Source organism: Phasianus colchicus, chromosome 6 (assembly GCF_987193195.1).
Source record: "Phasianus colchicus chromosome 6, bPhaCol1.hap1.1, whole genome shotgun sequence".
Classification (NCBI taxonomy): Eukaryota; Metazoa; Chordata; class Aves; order Galliformes; family Phasianidae; genus Phasianus; species Phasianus colchicus.
The window spans coordinates 50,888,661-50,905,633 of record NC_143441.1 but is presented as its reverse complement, the minus strand read 5'-3'; the positions used below and the strand labels follow the sequence as shown (position 1 = coordinate 50,905,633).

The window sequence follows — 16,973 nt, the reverse complement described above, 5'->3', positions numbered from 1 at the left end:
GAGTTAGGATGGGAGTTGAGAGTTGTCCAGCATGCAGTACTAGGCTTAATTATTGGCATTTTCCTTCATAAAGACACTGAGTTAAATATGAAACTCAACATCTGTCCTCAACTCTTCTTTCTCCAATGAAATTGCCCATCAGCTGATTGCATTCTTACAGACTTTCCAACTCTTTCATATCTGGAGATACTAACCTAGTGACTAGAAGGGTCTAAACTACTTTGAAGCAATCTAGTTTGTTTATTTGGGTAATACATCATATTCTTTTGATTTGATGTGAATCCGTAGCCACACAGAAGAAGTGTAAATAGCTTTGCTTCGTGCTGTTTTGGAACAGAGTGCCAATTAAATAAGAAAGATGGCCTTCCAGCCTCTAATGTCTTAAGTGTCCCCATGAGAAAGGAAAGGATGATTTCAGGCAGGAGCCTGAGGCACAGAGTGCCTTTTCCCAGGTTATTTAGGAAGCTGATGATGGTGCAGGAGGTAGAGACAAGCTCTTGTGAGTTTCTGCTCTGCACCCACTGTTTTTCCTCAAACAAAACCTCAGATTTTATGTCTGCTCGTGAAACCATACAGACGTGAACTGAAACTTTAGCTGTGCTACAGACTGGGCTTGTGCTGGGCATTGGACAAGGAAACTTTCTTTTCTAATACTTTTCTACAGGGCTTGCAGCTGTGCCTGCCCACGCTGGTGTAGGTACAGTGTATGTATGGGGGTATGTGTGTTTGATGGTGGTAGAGGAATATCTATCAAAGATATAGCACAAGCTTGGTGGTCTCTCAGTGATTCGTAGCAACATATAACCCTTCCCATCTAATTACTCCCAACCATGACAAATTGTATAAATAGTCCCTTGAGACCCAGCAAAAAAAAAGGGACTTGTGCTTAATAAACTTATTTGGCAACAAACACTATTCCCTCCTGGTCGAGACGGCAGTTTCTCCATGGTGTCACACTAGCAAACAATTTGCATCTTTCTGGAAGGGTGACATTATCCTATCCCGCCTAGTTTTAGTGTCTCTTGGTAGAAGTTCTCATTTAATTATTATTTTACTTCTGTTTTTAACAACCTTGATGGGCCAGCCATAATTTTGCCACCACCAATGAAATAATCACTGAACATGTTGTGCCCATGATGGCTTACAAAGTTATATGATATGACCTCAAGTGCTAATGAAAGGGCGAGCTTGTCTAGCGCAAGGATGAGGTAATTAGACCAAGACTTCTCCAGCCTTCTCTTTATTGAAAAGTAGGAGCTCTGAATAGACCACTTATTAAAAAAGCAATTTCCCTTCCTTTGCAAAATCTACTCTCGCTCATTCAGCTATTCTTTCCGAGAGGTCTTGGGTGGAGAGGATGTGTGCTGGGGGGAGTGGAGTGTGTGTGTCAAGGGGATGGGGGTGATGGAGGGGAGAGAAGTCAACTGCATTAAAGCTCTGCTGCCAGCAGTGAAGTTTCTTGGTTATATTAAACGAAGCACAGGAAGCCTTGCTGAGGCTCTCTTCTTCTCTATATCCTCCCCCCTTCCCCCCTTGTACACACAAGTGCAGCCCTCTTTTGTAACCCATTAATGAAAAGTTGGAATATTAGAGCACTCAATTAGTTCCACTGGGCTCGAGTAAGTGATGTTTTAATTAAATTTGCCCAGTTTCTCAGCAAAGTATCATTAAACATGACTTTCCAACTCCCTCTCTGGAGCGTTGCTAAGTTTCTTAATCCCAGGAGTGCTGACCTCTTCCAGAGGTATGTCTGGTCAAGCATGTCTTGCAGATCCAAGGGGCACTATTAAAGGCGGCTGCTATTATCCAAGGGAAAAAAAAATTGTCATGTTCTCATTCCCTTTTTCCTTTATACTTTCAGAAGGAGGGACACAAGCAAGCCTTTGCCCTCAGGACCCTAAAGTCAGGGGTTTAACCAAATTCTTCTTGGGATCTGAGGGTGTTCAGTGCAAAACTGTGTGAGGATGGAAAAGGGGAACAAGAAAATTCTTCCCTTGAAAATCTCACTTTGGGCAATATCTCCCTTTAAAATTGTTTCCCTTCATGAAGCTTCCTTAATCATTTTCACACAATACTGACATGCATGTTTCAGTCTGCATGTTTTGGAAGCATCCTTGTCACCCTTGTTGCTGCAGGGCTCCAGACCTGTCCTGAGACTTGTTACACCTGCATCTCTGAAACCATGTGGGATGTTTTGCAGAGGTTGGTGGGAGGTGCATGGACTTTGCTTTGCTTTTGGCTTGCTTGTTTTGGAAGTCCATGCAAGGAATGGCTTTTCTCCTAAGACAGTGTTGGCAGAGACCTCAAGGGCTGAGCGTGCCTCCTGCTCTGGAGATAGACTCCCTATATCAGGTAGATGTTTGCCCTGCTATCATCTGTCTGAGGAACTTCATGAAGTATCACATAACATGTTATCAGAGAGCACCACCCTCTTCATTGCTCTATCTCCATTTTACAGAGGGGAAACTGAGACCCAGAAAGATTAAGTGACTCACTAAAGGTCACACACAAGTGTAGCTTGGCACCCTCGTCTCCTGTTGCAGAGACAGTGTTTGCAAGCACCTCCAACCCTATCTTGTATGGTTCCCACTGGAAAGCATGACTCCAGTCAACCTCTGGAGTTTGTTGAGCAGGTACTTTCAATTGTAATCTCACAGTTTTCCAGTACCCTCAAAAATAGTGTTATGATTGTTCCTTTTGATGAGGCAAATCCGTCTGAACTTACTAACACAGCAGGGGGGTTGAAACTAGATGAGCATTGTGGTCCTTTTCAACCCAGGCCTTTTTATGATTCTGTGATTCTTTCAGGTAGAGATTGGCTCAGCCAAAGTCCTTCTAAGGCTTCGGGATCAACACCTGGATGAAAGCATTTGCTGTGTTCCATAAGCAGTGGTAGTTGGTTGTTTATGCAGAACTTTCTCAGCAGGTGAAATAAGAATACAGTTGGGGAAAGAATTAACATGCTCAAGTTGAAGTAGAGTTATGTTATTGTATGTTTCTTATGCGGTTGTGTTTTAACTGGTATTTCGCTAACACTGGAGTTAGAAGAATAGTGGTAAGGGACACAAATTCTGAAAAAGAAGTTTGAGGACAGGCTCAGAAAAAGGGCTTTTTTTCAAACAAGATAAAAGGAGAAAGAAGAGGAAGGAAGAAAAAAAAAAAAGGAAAGGAAAAGAAAAAAAACGTATGCCAGCAATCTGTGTGATACTCTTGTCCTTCACCCAATGGTGAGACCATTGGAAAGCGACAAGTCTTTGAGTGGTCTGGGCACTGAGAAGAAATGGGGATAGTGGCTGTGGTCCAAAACAAACACCAATATTTGAGCCGAGACAATAACTAATCCTATTTAAATTGAAGGAGGGTACGTATGTCGAGGACGGAGGCACCTCAAAGCGCTGTCGGAGGGCAGGCTTTTTCCCTGGGCACACTGTAACCCCACGGAGGTTCATCAGCTCCCTCCTCTCTCCCAAACCATGGCGAATGGGTTGGAGCCCCGCAGCCGCAGCCCAGCCATGACGCGGCTCTAACCCAGGAATTCCCACGGCCGCGTCCCGGCTTCGCACTGCTGCTGCCCAGACGAGAGTTGTCTGAAAACCACTGCCTGAGCCCCGTGACCCAGCTGGGAATGAATGGCAATCTGTCCTCGGCGTTTCAGCTAAAACACTGAGAAATTGTGTGTTGCAGCATGTCTGAGACTGATCATTACAGGGGCACTTAGTCTGACCTTCGTAGCAAACCATTGTTGTGAGGAAGGATTACATGTTGCATAGCAATGCTCTGCTGTGATCCCTTTTCCCTATGGCTCTTATAAAGGCATTTGGGCAGGCGGTCCTGCGGTGCTATCTAATTTCCTCAGAGCAACAAGCACCAATAAAGACAGTCCAGTCTTGCTGTATCATAATTGTTTTCCTCATTGTGCTTTTGTCGGTATTTGCTATTCTCACGACGAGATCAATGGGGGTTTTTGTTCCCAAGTCAAACAAACTGATTTGCTTACAGAGCTTTATTTTCCTCCCAAACTCCCATCCTATTTGTGAGACTACCAGAGCAGGTGGTTGCTCAGAGTGGGAGGACGTAATTTCAATGTGTGATGCTATCCTGTCCCACTGGTTGTATTTATTCAAGTTCATTTTCATAGTGGAATATTTCTAGAGCATATAACACAATAAGGATTTAAATGTCCCAGGGTGTTGTTCCTCCTTTCTGAGCTGCTGTGACTCTGCTGATGTGCGGTTGCCGTGGTGTTTAAGACATGGCATGAAATGTTTGGCACTTTGGATTTAAGCTAATACATACATGTGACAAGCGTGTACACGGCTGCTCAGCATTGTATAGATGAAACATGGTTATTTAATAAGTGGTGATGTCGTGTGCGTTGTAGGAGAGGCTCACGTCTCTGTAGGATGGAGGCAGATGGGCTCTGAACTGTGTGACTGCCTCAAAGAGAGAAGAGGAGCTACCTTGTTTCATAGAATCATTACAGTTGGAAAAGACAAGTATAATCGTCTCATCATCTTCAGCATCCTAGACTGTTTGGTCGCAAGGATGAATTAACTGAGACAGGGGAGGTTTAGGTTAGATATTAGGAGGAAGTTTTTCACTCAGTGGTGATGCACTGGAACAGGTTGCCCAAGGAGGCTGTGGATGCCCCATCCCTGCAGGCTTTCAAGGCCAGGCTGGATGTGGCTCTGGGCAGCCTGGTCTGCTGGTTGGTGACCCTGCACATAGCAGGGGGTTGGAACTGGATGAGCATTGTGGTCCTTTTCAACCCAGGCCATTCTATGATTCTATGAAATTATTCTAGCCTGGAAATCTCTCCAGGTCTGAAAGCATGCTGTAGACATTTACCCACCTGTCCCAATGCTCAGATGGGAACAGTTTCTCCAATGTTGCTGTGAGCAAAGTGATGGCATTTCGCAAGGTCGAAGTGTCCTATAAGTAGGAGCTGGATACAAGTGTTTCTGATAGGACCATTCAACAAGAGGTGGAGAGTCTTTGGAAGCTGGGGAATGAGATAGGAAATAGAAAGGCTTTGCCAAGATTCATTTTGGCTGGTGGGTGGCAAGGGGCCTGTAGGCAGCAGTTCTCCATCACACGTCGCCTTGAGGAGCTGGATTGTGACTGACAGCAGCAGAGGAGGCAGTCTGGGGAAGATATTTTTCTAGGATTTTCACTATAACTGCCTCGTAACATTCTTGAGCCCTTCCCTGCCCTTCATGGAGAAGCTTTATGGGATGGTTGGGATGCACCACGCTTGCACAGTGGCCATATGAAAATCCACATGCTGGATTTTGTGTGCTGGTGCATTCATGGGAATAGAGACAATGAAAACTTTTTATACTTGGGTCCATCAGTGCATGACACCCAAGTTCTTTCAGCCACTAGTCAATGAAGAGCTAGGAGTGGGCCAGGAAAAACAAAACAATGGACTGATTCATTAGGGGATTTGTTCATTGCTATTTAAGTCCAAAGACTTTTTCCTAAATATATGCACCTAGTAAAATTTGAGATGCCCTGGCAGATATGTCTGGAGAGGCAGCTGGTGGCAAAGTACAATCTTTTACAGTGCCTAAAGTAACATTAGATGCAAATTTTTAGACACCTGAATTGTACTCTGAGGATGAGATTCTGCTCACACGTTCTCATATCTAAGTTTATGTGCTTCCCTGAGAGCAGAGTTCCAAAGCTCCTGTTAGTGAGCAGAAATGTGGTCAGCACAGCCGTGGGAACATGGAGGGATGTTCAGCTGACCCCGTGAAGGTGTCTGCTGCCTTTTAGGCTGCCCTGCCTGCCTTGGCTCCAGTGGATCAGCTGGGAGTTGAGAGATGTTTCTCAAATGTAGGCCGGATATCTGCCTTGGTGAGGTCAACCCTGGCTGGATGTTGTGATTTGGATGTCTAAGCCAACGTGCCTAAACCTACATGCCTATTCCTACTTGAAGGTCTCAGGCCACCTGCTAGCTGCTGATCCATTGGAATGTGGATTTCCAGCACGTATCGTGCCACATTTGCCAGCCCTATGTGCTGCCTTGGGTACCTGCTGGTATTCCTGCCTTGAGTGCCAGCTCTCCCACTAAGCTTTGGAGAGGTGTCTCTTGACAAGAATAACCCCATGTTCGAGTTCCCACCCTTCATTTCATGTCTGCGCCTCGTTCACCCAGCTCTAAATCCAGCCAAGGGCTGCGGGTACCAGCTGAGCCAAGTCTTCTTGGTTGCTTACTTTCCCATCTCTACACAATGGCATTCGTCTCTTTTTCCAGGTGGAGCAGATGCACATGGGTGCTGGGGGTGGCGAGAGGGTTGAGAAAAGCCTGAACAGAAGAATGAGTGCAGTGTGTAGCCCTTCTGCAAGTATCTCAGCAATGTTGCCCATTTTGCTGATGGCTTGGGCGTGAAATCAGGTATAGGAGCTTTGTTTCACATGAGCTCAGCTCTCACTTCTGGACAACCAGTGCAATGTGACTTTATATGAGGGAAAACATGGTTGAGGATTGCTGTTTTGTTGTGGTTTTTTTTTTTTTTTTTTTTCTTTTCTTTTTTCTTCTCTTGGTGTTGAAATGTGTTCTGTACGCTCTTGTCTAACATTGTGGGATTTCTTGCAGAGTTGGCTAGACGCTTTGGCACGCAAAGCGTGACAAGCCCCTAACCAAGCTGGCCCAGCTGAGTACTATAAGCAGTAACACATCTCTCTCTGTAACCCATCACTTGTTTGAATGCTACTGTGTATTATTGGATTGCATCTGAAAAGGTCTTGGCTGTCACAGGAATGAAGTGTGACCATTGGCTGGGCTTTGCTGAAGGACGTATTATGCATAGTGTCTTTCTAAAAATGTCTCTGTAATATCAGGATTGGGCCAGACCCCAGCTCTGAGTCCATGACCTATTGCACATTTGTACATGGTGCTCAGCAGGACTCGTGTAGCCAAATAATTAAGAACCGCATGGTCAGGAAATGGATTGGAGCCAATCCTCTGCTGTCGTGAGGCCTTAATGTAGGCAGATGCCATAATGGGCTGAGGGGGAGATTTTTTTCTTTTTTAGAAACCATAGATGCCCCAGTGTAGGGCATTTCTCAGCAGTACCTCGACAGGAGGCAGCTCTATAAAACAGGCTCTGTTCTAGATGGCTATTTTAAGGGGTGGTTATACTTCAGCCATTTAAAGTCAAAATGTAAACGATTTTGGTGGGAGGGAGAGCTATAAATACCTGTTTATAATCTGTGGGCAAAATACAGGTTATCTGTGACAGTCCAAACGTGCCTGCTCTCATGTTGCCCATGGGCTAGTCCTAGGAGTAAGCCCTTCTCTGGGGAAGGTCAGGGAAAGCATTCATGGAATAACCCAAGTTGGAAGGGACACAGAAGAATTGTTGAGTCCAACACCATCCAGATGCCATTTAGAAGAAGATGGATATGCTCTTTATTGCCAAGGAGTATCTTTATTGCAGCCTAATTAGAAAAGGGTACTTCTTTAGCATCATTTGGCTTATGGACATATGGTCTTCTGTGGCATCTAGGAAGCTGGTGCCATCTCTTTCTGAGCTGAGTAACAAATGAAAAACTGTCTGCATGCATCTCTTCCCTTCCTGATACTGTGCTTACTTCCCATGCTGCTGCTTCTGTTGAAAATAACCTATTTCCCTCCTCTCCCCTCCACATACCAGGGTTCCACAGGTTCTTCCTTTTGTATTTATGCTTTGTGCTAGCTCTGTGCAAGATGTCCCCATGCAAGATCTGAGCATCTTCCTATATGTAGAATGACTTATGTTTTGGAAGCAAGTCACACATGCTTAGTTCCTGATATCTTGAACAAATTATTTCCCTCCTACGGAGATCTGTGAGATAATCCTTATTTGGACATCTATATATATATAAGGATTTTTTTTTTTTTTTTAAATATACAAATATATTAAGAAAGAATTTGAAACTAAGCCTTGCCCTTAATAGTTGCAGACGAGGTATGAGCAGACAGAGTTCAATGTAGCAGTACTAATGTGGAGGGTTTACTTCATTTTCCAGAGATTTAATGCTTTCCTTTTCTTTTCTCCACTGTGAGTTTGAAGACCTCAGTACTAAGTGCTTTAATTCTTTTATTTTATTATTACTTTTTTTTTTTTTTTTAATTTAAATGCTTGATGTGGGGCAGCTTCTGTGTATACAGGATCAGGTAGATAGTACAACCTTTAGTGCATGAGGTCTGTTCTCATAGCCAGGACTGAAAGTTTAACACCCCCTCACCTCTCTGCAGGGTGTCTGCCCCATATTCTTTGCAGAAATTGTGCAGAATTGAAGACTCTGCTCCCCTAGCCCTCCCTGAGGCCACCAGCCCTGTCATAGTCCTTGCAGGGATTATGTGATGGGGGCTCCTCACTGCAACATAGATCTTATGTGTTGCCCTTGAAACTGGCTTTGTGAGAAGCCAAATTCCTCTTCCTGGCAGCTAGATGAAGATTTTCCTTGGTGATGAAGTGAACTGGGTGTGATGCTATGCGTGGCTTAAGTGCATTTCCACTGAGCCTGCGATGCTAATTCAGAGCTACATGGGTTTAAGGTGGTGATGTTGTGTGTTGTGCACATAACGCACACACATTCTGGAGTGCCCTTGCCTCTCTGTGGGGATTCCAGCAGCACTCTCATCCTTTTCTTCATGAAAGCAACTCACCTTTGCTACAGCCTAACTCCTTGTTCTTATTAATGTATAAATAGGTATTACAATGTGTATTAATCCCTGACTGTGTAAGGTAAATGTTTCAGAGAACGTCTTTGAATGCTTTAGTAGTGTCATTAACCATCCATGTAAAGCAGTATTCTGGCAGGTGTCATTTCTGGAAACTGAAACCCTTCTCAAGAGTGTTGAGTGTTTTCTGTCTTCTTCCAGCAGATGGTTTTTGTGTTGTCATCCTCCCTGTGTTCCAGAAGTCTTCTTCTAATGAATTTTTTGTTTGTTTGGTTGTTTTTTTTGCTCTACGCTTTGATTTCTCTCCCCATAACTGATTTTCTTTTGGGGATGTGTGTGTCTGCAGGTCATCAAAGCTGGTGTGGAGACAACCTGTAAGTGCCACGGTGTGTCTGGGTCCTGCACCGTCCGAACGTGCTGGAGGCAGCTCTCTCCATTCCACGAAATAGGGAAGCAGCTGAAGCAGAAGTACGAGACATCGCTCAAAGTGGGCAGCACTACCAACGAGGCCACGGGGGAAGGAGACATTTCCCCACCTAAGAAATCCATCCCCGGTCACAGTGATCAAATCCCAAGGACTACGGATCTTGTCTACATTGACGATTCCCCAAGCTTTTGTCTGATGAGCAGATACTCGCCTGGGACATCGGGAAGGAAATGTTACAAAGACAAGAACTGTGACAGCATCTGCTGTGGGCGAGGGCACAATACGCAGAGCAGGGTGGTCACCCGGCCGTGCCAGTGCCAGGTCCGTTGGTGCTGCTATGTGGAATGCAAGCAATGCACCCAGAGAGAGGAGGTTTACACCTGTAAAGACTGACACATCTTCTGCCTGATGGCAACCCTCGGCGGCGGGCGGTCACGATCTATGAGAACTACATATGGAGACAAACAGGGTTTGATTGACCTTCTGGGATCTGAAAGCTATGTTGAGACATAAGCACTTTGTAGGGTACAGGTGACCCAGCTGTGTTGCTGTTTTCTTTTTGTTTTGTTTTGTTTTGTTTTTTCCTGTAGACTGAATTCTAATGAGGTCCAACCATGTGGAAATAAGTGCCTGTCACACTGGGGCTAGACACCAGTTGACCTTTACCTTCGTCGTCCATGCAATTGGATGGATCATTTCCCCTTGGAACATCATGATTGTTTCATCAGTCCTCCATGAACTTCTGAGCTGATAGATTTTTTTTCTGGAATAATTAACCTATATTGCTTTATTCCTGAAGCTTACCCAGCGGCTTAGAGAGCTGGACAGATTTAAAAAAAAAAAAAAAAAAAGGAAAAAAAAAAAAAAAAAAGATCTTTCTGCTTTGAGTGCAAAGATATGAGAAGTGGTCATTTTTTCCCTCTTCTAAAGCTAAGGAGAAGGAAGGGTGCGGTAAGCAAAAACAGCCCTTGTAGAGGTTGTTCCTTTAATGACACTTCTGCACATCCAGCAAACAAGGCTCTGACAGAGAGGCCCACTTGGATGGTAAGCTTTTTAATGACAGCTCCATATCCACGTGCTTTAATCACTAAATACAGTCGGGTCCACCATGTTGCAGATGGCAATATATCCAAGAAAGAGGTTGGGAAGACATTATGATACCAGATGTGCCTGTCCCCTTCCAGTCCTTCAGTCGTGTTATTTTTTTTTCATACAATTTCTTCTTCCTTCAGCACTATCACTGTCTTAATTTTTATTTAAAAAACAAGCAAACAAACCACTAGATAATTTTATTTTCCCTTTGTGCATGGCATTTTTCTCTCCTCTTCCCACCTCTTAATGATTGAATTCACCCTGTGGAAATTGCTTCAGAAATCTAAACTGGAACTTTTTTGTCTTATGTCAGCTGAATTTGGACATGTGTTTTTGAGGAGGACAAGAGAAATTCCAGTGCATCTTGGAACGCAGCAATGTCTTGCATTGTACAGCAGCTGTTTTGGACTGGATCGGACCTTTGGAGGATTTGACTTTTCTTTTACTAGGTCATCATTCCATTTACTCTTAACTACAGCAGTGGTACATGACACAAGCTGTATGTAGTAAACCCTATGACCTTAAGATTTGTTTTAACCACTAGATTGAGAACTGTATTTAAAAAATACAGTTGCTAAATGGTAACCAACTGTTGGATTTGGAACATCTTATCAACGCAAAGACAACCCAACAAGTGGCCAGAGAAGCCAGAAGTCAACTGCAGAGGTAGATTGCTCTGACGCTGTGAAATAGATGACAATCTTCAGCAGTTCTTTTTCCCTTTGAAGAGGATATTTTCAATCCAGGACTTGATGCAATAATATCTATTAGTCATTATAAAAGTGCTTCTGGGATTGGAAGTGGCCGATGAATGCCTCAACAAAGCTTTCTGAGGAAACACTGGAGAGCGGAGGGCATTGTATTCTATTTTTATATCAGCTTTTGATTGTCCAGTTGTAGCAATTTCCACCCATTTTGTACTGACCATTGATCTGGTTCTCAGAAGAGGAAGGCTGGCTGGAGTTTTTCAAGTAGTAGTAGAGGTTGGCCAAGCAAAAAGAGAGCAGTTTTTCAAGATGGACCATTATTTTTCAAGGCATTGTGTTGTTTTCTTTTTTTTTTTTTTTTTAACTTTCTTTTTTTTTTCTTTCCCCAAACAATAGCCACTAATATTTAAGCTGTTTATGTGCATCTACTGGGAGGAAAAAAGATATTTTTTTTTCTTGGTAACAGATAACTGCAGCCCAACCTGACTTATTGGCATCAAATCTAGAGGTAGGGAACTCGGGAGGGACAAGAGGTTACTTTTAGTACTGCTGTGGTCCTGCAAAGTAAAGCAAACTGGCTCTTTTTTGATATTTGTTTATTTGCTGTACAAATCTGGAGATTGTGGTAGTGCTGCAGAAGGAGTAATCCACACAAGGAGTGGTGCACACACAGTTATTTGTCCCTTCCACCACGACAGATGCCTGGTGGAGCATCCGACACAGAGGTTTTGCAGGAAGGTCTCATGGCTTCTGGGAGATGCACCTCTTTGAAAGTCACTCGCAAGCAGTTTATCTAATGGTTTAAAAAACAAACTGACTAAAAAACCTATTATTCAGTGTCTGCATGCGAGTATGTATCTACACTCATGCAGACACATAAATATATATATAAAGATTGAACGATCGTTTATTTATTTTAAAGCCCTTCAGAAGGACCTTCTTACGGTTTCAATGTGGTATTATGTTAAATTCTTTCTCCCTCTCTCTCACACGCACGCACACGCATGTGCATATGTGCAAACTCTTCGTTTCATTTGTGTGTGTGTGTGTATGTGTGTGTGCTAGAATAGCTCTTCCCCTCCAAAGTAAGGCTGGATCCAAACCTGCTCAAAACGTGAGGGTTTTTGGATCTGAATTACTATTTCTGGCCCAGTTCTTTTTTTTTTTTTTTAGATATTTGTTCTTTGTTAAATATTGGGCCACAACTTATGTGCATTATTATTATTATTATTATTAATTATTATTATTATTATTATTGTTATATTTAAACCGTGGGCCTCATTTTTCCTTCTTTTCACTGGTGTCTCTGTCTCCGTTGACCTCGCTGGAGTAACTCCACATTGCACTGGTGTGAGAGGAGAATGAGTCCCTAGATGCAGAAGAGAGGGCAGAGCTGGCATGGATATCAATTGTAGAGGAAATACCTGTGTCTGTGGGGTAGGGTAGCTTGGTGTGTTTGAGGGGGGAGAGAGATGGGTGGGCAATGAGCAGGCTGCCAAAGCTAGACTAGAAGAACGAGGCAAAGAGTGAATGAACTACTGAGTGAAAGAGCTCTTCTGTGTATTATAATTCACGCACTGAAGCCTGGATGCTTTCTGTAAGTATTTAAAACAAAAAAAAAAAAACCAAAAAAAAAAAAAAAAAACCCTAAAAACAAAGCAAACAAACAAACAACCGGAAAAAAAAAAAAAGCATAAAAAAAAAAAAAACAAAACAAACACACAAAAACAAATTGTATTTATGTTAATGTGGATATATTACTTGCCTGTTCTATATTGTAAATAGCAAGGTTTATTCTCCTGTGGTTAAAAAGAAATAATTATAAATGACTAAATAGTAGCGAGGCACATGTGTTAAATGTATAGGCAGTGTATAAAATGTACTAACACTCTGAAATCAGGAGAACTTGTCTTCTTGGCCTTTTGACCTAGGGTGGTAAAGCATATGTGGGTTCTTCCTCTTCTCCCCTCACCTTGTTGTGTGTGTTTCTTGGGTGGCACGGGGGGATGTTTAACTCCAGCATTTTCTGACGTTTGCCTTATCTTTGAAGAGAGAATGTGGGGAAAAAAACCTTGTTTTGGAAGAATCCAATGGAGCTCGAGTGGCATTGAGGCACGTAGTAGGTAGAAGGAATATTGGTCAACCTGCTCAAAACTCTTTTGAGATCTGGGTTTTCTGCAGGAAACCTCTGTCAGACACTGTCTGCTGTCCTTTGGGTTACAGCTGTTTCAAATTGGATTTTTCCAGAGAGGCTGATTCTACCCCCACACCACTGGATCTCCAGTGCAATTCAATGAAATTGCTCATATTCACAAAACTACTATAGGAGTTGATTTGGGCCCGGAATCTTTCATGATATCACTTCATTAAAAACAAAACAAAAAACCAAAAACGAGTGCAAAGCAACTTTTTCTCTTCTTCCCCCCCCCCCCTCTCTGCCCCCGAGAAACAGATTTTTGCAGTAAATGTAACTGGAGAAGGATAGATGGGTGTAGGGGAGGTCTGTGGCTTCTGATCTCCTTTCACCTCCTATCCCCCAAAGTGTCAAAGCGTTGGTTCTCCTGAGCTGATCCAGCAAGACTTGCAAGATCAGTTTTGGGGTGGGGGTAGGGAAGGGGGGTGGGAGGGGGGTGCAACCATTATTTATATAACTTTTTTATTATTTTTTTTTTTTTAAAGAGAAGTTAGCTGATGGAAGAATATTTTTATTGAATAGTGCATTTAGTTATGTCAGAAATATAAATATATATATATATAATATTTTTGTAAACAAGGCAAACTGAAAATGTTTGCTGTTTTATATTAGAATTTTCTATTAAAAGAAATAAAAGAAAAAAAAAAACCCACACAAATAATTGTTGCACCCGTCATCTGTTTTTTTAACAAGCTTCTATTCTGTGTGACTGACTCATATATATTGGATGTGGAGATGTGCAAAACGAATCCTCAACGTTACATTCTCATTGTCTTCCAGCTCCCAAAAAACTCCATTTGGTGAAATGAGACATGTTTAAAGGGGATTTTTCTTTATGGACACTGAAAATGAATTATGGAGATGAACAGAATCGATAGCTTGCAATTAAAATGCAAAAAAAAAAACCCAACAACCCTACCCTGAAACCTCAAGCTTTTGATTTTTAGTTGTGCTTATTGGTGTTGGCATAGCTTTGGAGGGAGGAAATCCTATTTGCAATAACTAAATATTTGCCATTGATATCAGTTGGGCTGGGGAGAATGCATTCTACAAAGGTAGCTGGAATGAAAGCACCTGAGTGAGTAGGAAGTTTAAAAGGAAAGGACCAAATTCAAGGCTTGATCTAACAGAAGTGATTTGCATCAATTTGAATGTAAAACTGGGGAGTTGGAGCAGTTCAGGAAGCCTGCTGTTCAACTTTAGAAGCAAGGGATGAGCTATGTAGCATCTGTTTTCCAAAGCTGGTTTGGAGATCTGGGCAGTGAAGAAACAATTTCTGAGGATTATTCATGGTTGGCCAGCTTGTCCACGTCTGCCTTCCTTCATCCCAGGTCTTGAATTTCTTTCTTAATCATTTTTCAGCTGCCCTACTTTAGCCAATGTATGAGAAGAAATTAGGTTGGTTTGGCCATAGTAGGCTTGGGTGAGAATCCAGATGAAGGGACAGATTTCTCAAGGGTACTTTCATGGTGTAGATGCTCCTTAAGGTAATTTTCTGGCAGATTATAGTGCCTGTGAAAAATTCCTCAGTTGCTGTTGCAGTAAAATTAGATCTATACTGTATTGCTAAAACAGGTGCAGCAAAGCTCTGCATTCCCAGTCTTTTTGCTTCTGCATGCACATCTGGTAGGCAGAGTCTGGCTTCCAGGGTCGGCTTGTCCCAGCCATTGTTTTTAAGGATGCTAACTAGGTGATGACTTTTGGAAAGCAGTATTTTCCTGCAAAATGAATGATGCATTTTATGACCATTGCTGTCTGTGTAACGCAGAGGAGGCTCAATATGGCACAGGATCAGGACTGTAAAAGTCAGGTCTAGCTTAGTTCCATAAATATTATTAATGATAACCTTTTCAATTCCATTGCTACTAATGAAGGCTGGATTTGACCAAGCTATTTACAGATTCCAGGAAAGAGAATATGTCTAAACAAAAAGCAGTGGATCTCTAGAGTTTGTGGGAGGGAAGGAAAAGAAAATGGATATTGCAAACATGTTTTAGCTCTGGCATCATGATGGGTTTCCTGTAACTGTTTCTTCACGGCCAGTGAGTGAGGAGAGTGTAAGTGAAGACCATAAAGGATTCAGACACATGAAAATTCAGCAGGCTAGCAGGGTTATATCTGAACAAGACATCTTGTCATTTGCTGTTGGGTGTTTTCAAAAATGGGCAAACCCCTGCTCATCAGTGTGTGACAGGGGGACCTGATGGAACACCCTCACCAAATTTTCCTGTTCATCTTGGGCTTGCTGAGGACAGTCAGGAGAGGTGCTGACACGCTGGGTGTAGTGGGATGTTTGCAACTGGCCTGGAATCATCCCCCTTTAGTGAAGGAAATTGTTGAAAGCTTGCCATGGCTCTGTCTGCAGTCAGTGTAGGCAACTCAAGAAGGTGTTTCGGCCAATGCCAAGGTGCCAGTTTCTCCCAGCTGACAACAGGATAAGCAGGGATCAAATGTAGAGATGCAGAGGTGAACTCAGGACTAAGCAAGGTCATGCTTGGAAAACCCTGCTAAGCTCCCCTTAGGCATGAACCCATTTGAAGGAGCAGTTGCCAAATCTGAGGGGAATTTTGCCTTGTTCCACCCCTCCCCAGTCTCCAGACCTTTGAGATTTGAATGTAAAGTCTAGGATTTGTTTTGCACGCTTGGGATGGTATTTCCTTTTAAAGGGAGGTGGGAATACTAACATGAAGGATTAGTATTTTTTTTTTTCCATTGTCTTATGGGAGCCTAAGTTATTTTTCTCTACCTCATATGTACAGCTTGTAGGTATAAATCTGATTCTGAGTGACTGTTAAGAATGTATTTAAGTTATTTAACATCTTTGTATAACAAAAAAGCCAGAACAAATGAAACAATAAATGTATTTTAAATTATACTTGAAGCGTGCTCCTCTTTCTTCACACTTGTTGAAAACAGTCTAATTTCTGTGGTTGTGGGAGCACTTGTGTCTCTTTCAGCATTATTCCTAACCTCTTGTCTTGGAACCAACCCATATCTGTGGCTAATGCAAGCCTTGAAATTCTGGAAAGCCTAGCAGAGAGTCAAGAGTGATGCCCTAGGGAGTAGGATGGTATATTTCCAGCGTGAGGTCCCAGTATGCTTTGGAAAAAAATTAACTGGTCACTGTTAATTGGTTGAATAGTGAGCATCCTCATTGATGTGGGCTCACTGTGGTCTGTCCCTCCTCAAAAGCCTTAGGGCTTTCAGAGGAAGGAGTGCTGATGCTCTTCATAGGAGGAAGTGTTCTCCTTTTCTGTAAGGAAAACAGGTCATTTCCAAGCCCAGCCTTGGGGACGATCAACCTTGTCAAGTGAGCTCTGAGGTCTGTCCATCTTGGGTCTTTCGTCTTGGCCGCCAGTCAAAGCCAGCATAGTACCTCGTGTTAAAATGTAATTGTCCTCATAGCATCACCGTGAGCTGAAGAAGTGCCTCTGTCTGAATTCTGAATGATGATGACCTGTAAGCATCAAGGACAAAATCCTACACTTCCATCTTTCCCAGCTCAGATCTTCTGCTCTGAGTGAAATCACCTCACACAGTATGAGCTGATTCAGGACTGGGCCAGGTGTGTTCCAGTGTTTTGACCAATGCAATGTTAAACAAACTCAGGAGATTGGTGATCCCCATGTTTAGCTGGGGAAGCCATGATAGCTTGGCAGAATATCACTATCATGTTGTGACTGCAAAGTTGCTCTGATTGAGTGAGTGAATGATAGGAGCTCAGAATAGGCAGGACACTTTCAAGTTTAGTCTGGCTGAATGACAGCATGCACCAAAAAAAAGAAAAGATTGTTGCTGAAGTCTACATATTGTATGCCCACTCAGATGTCTTTTTCCTCACAAAGGTTTCCTGCGGCTATTTCATAAATAAAATTCATT

The 16,973-nt window shown here is 42.8% G+C and overlaps 1 protein-coding gene across 1 annotated transcript in view; it reads left to right on the top strand.

Annotated features, from left to right (window-relative positions):
• Positions 1-15,941, top strand: part of WNT9A (Wnt family member 9A) — a 55,859-nt gene extending 39,918 nt beyond the window's left edge. The window contains exon 4 of the mRNA XM_031607836.2: positions 9,021-15,941. Coding sequence (XP_031463696.1) covers positions 9,021-9,494 — 474 coding nt within the window. The 3' untranslated portion in view covers positions 9,495-15,941. The remainder of the gene's footprint in view (positions 1-9,020) is intronic.
• Positions 15,942-16,973: the final 1,032 nt, after the last annotated feature.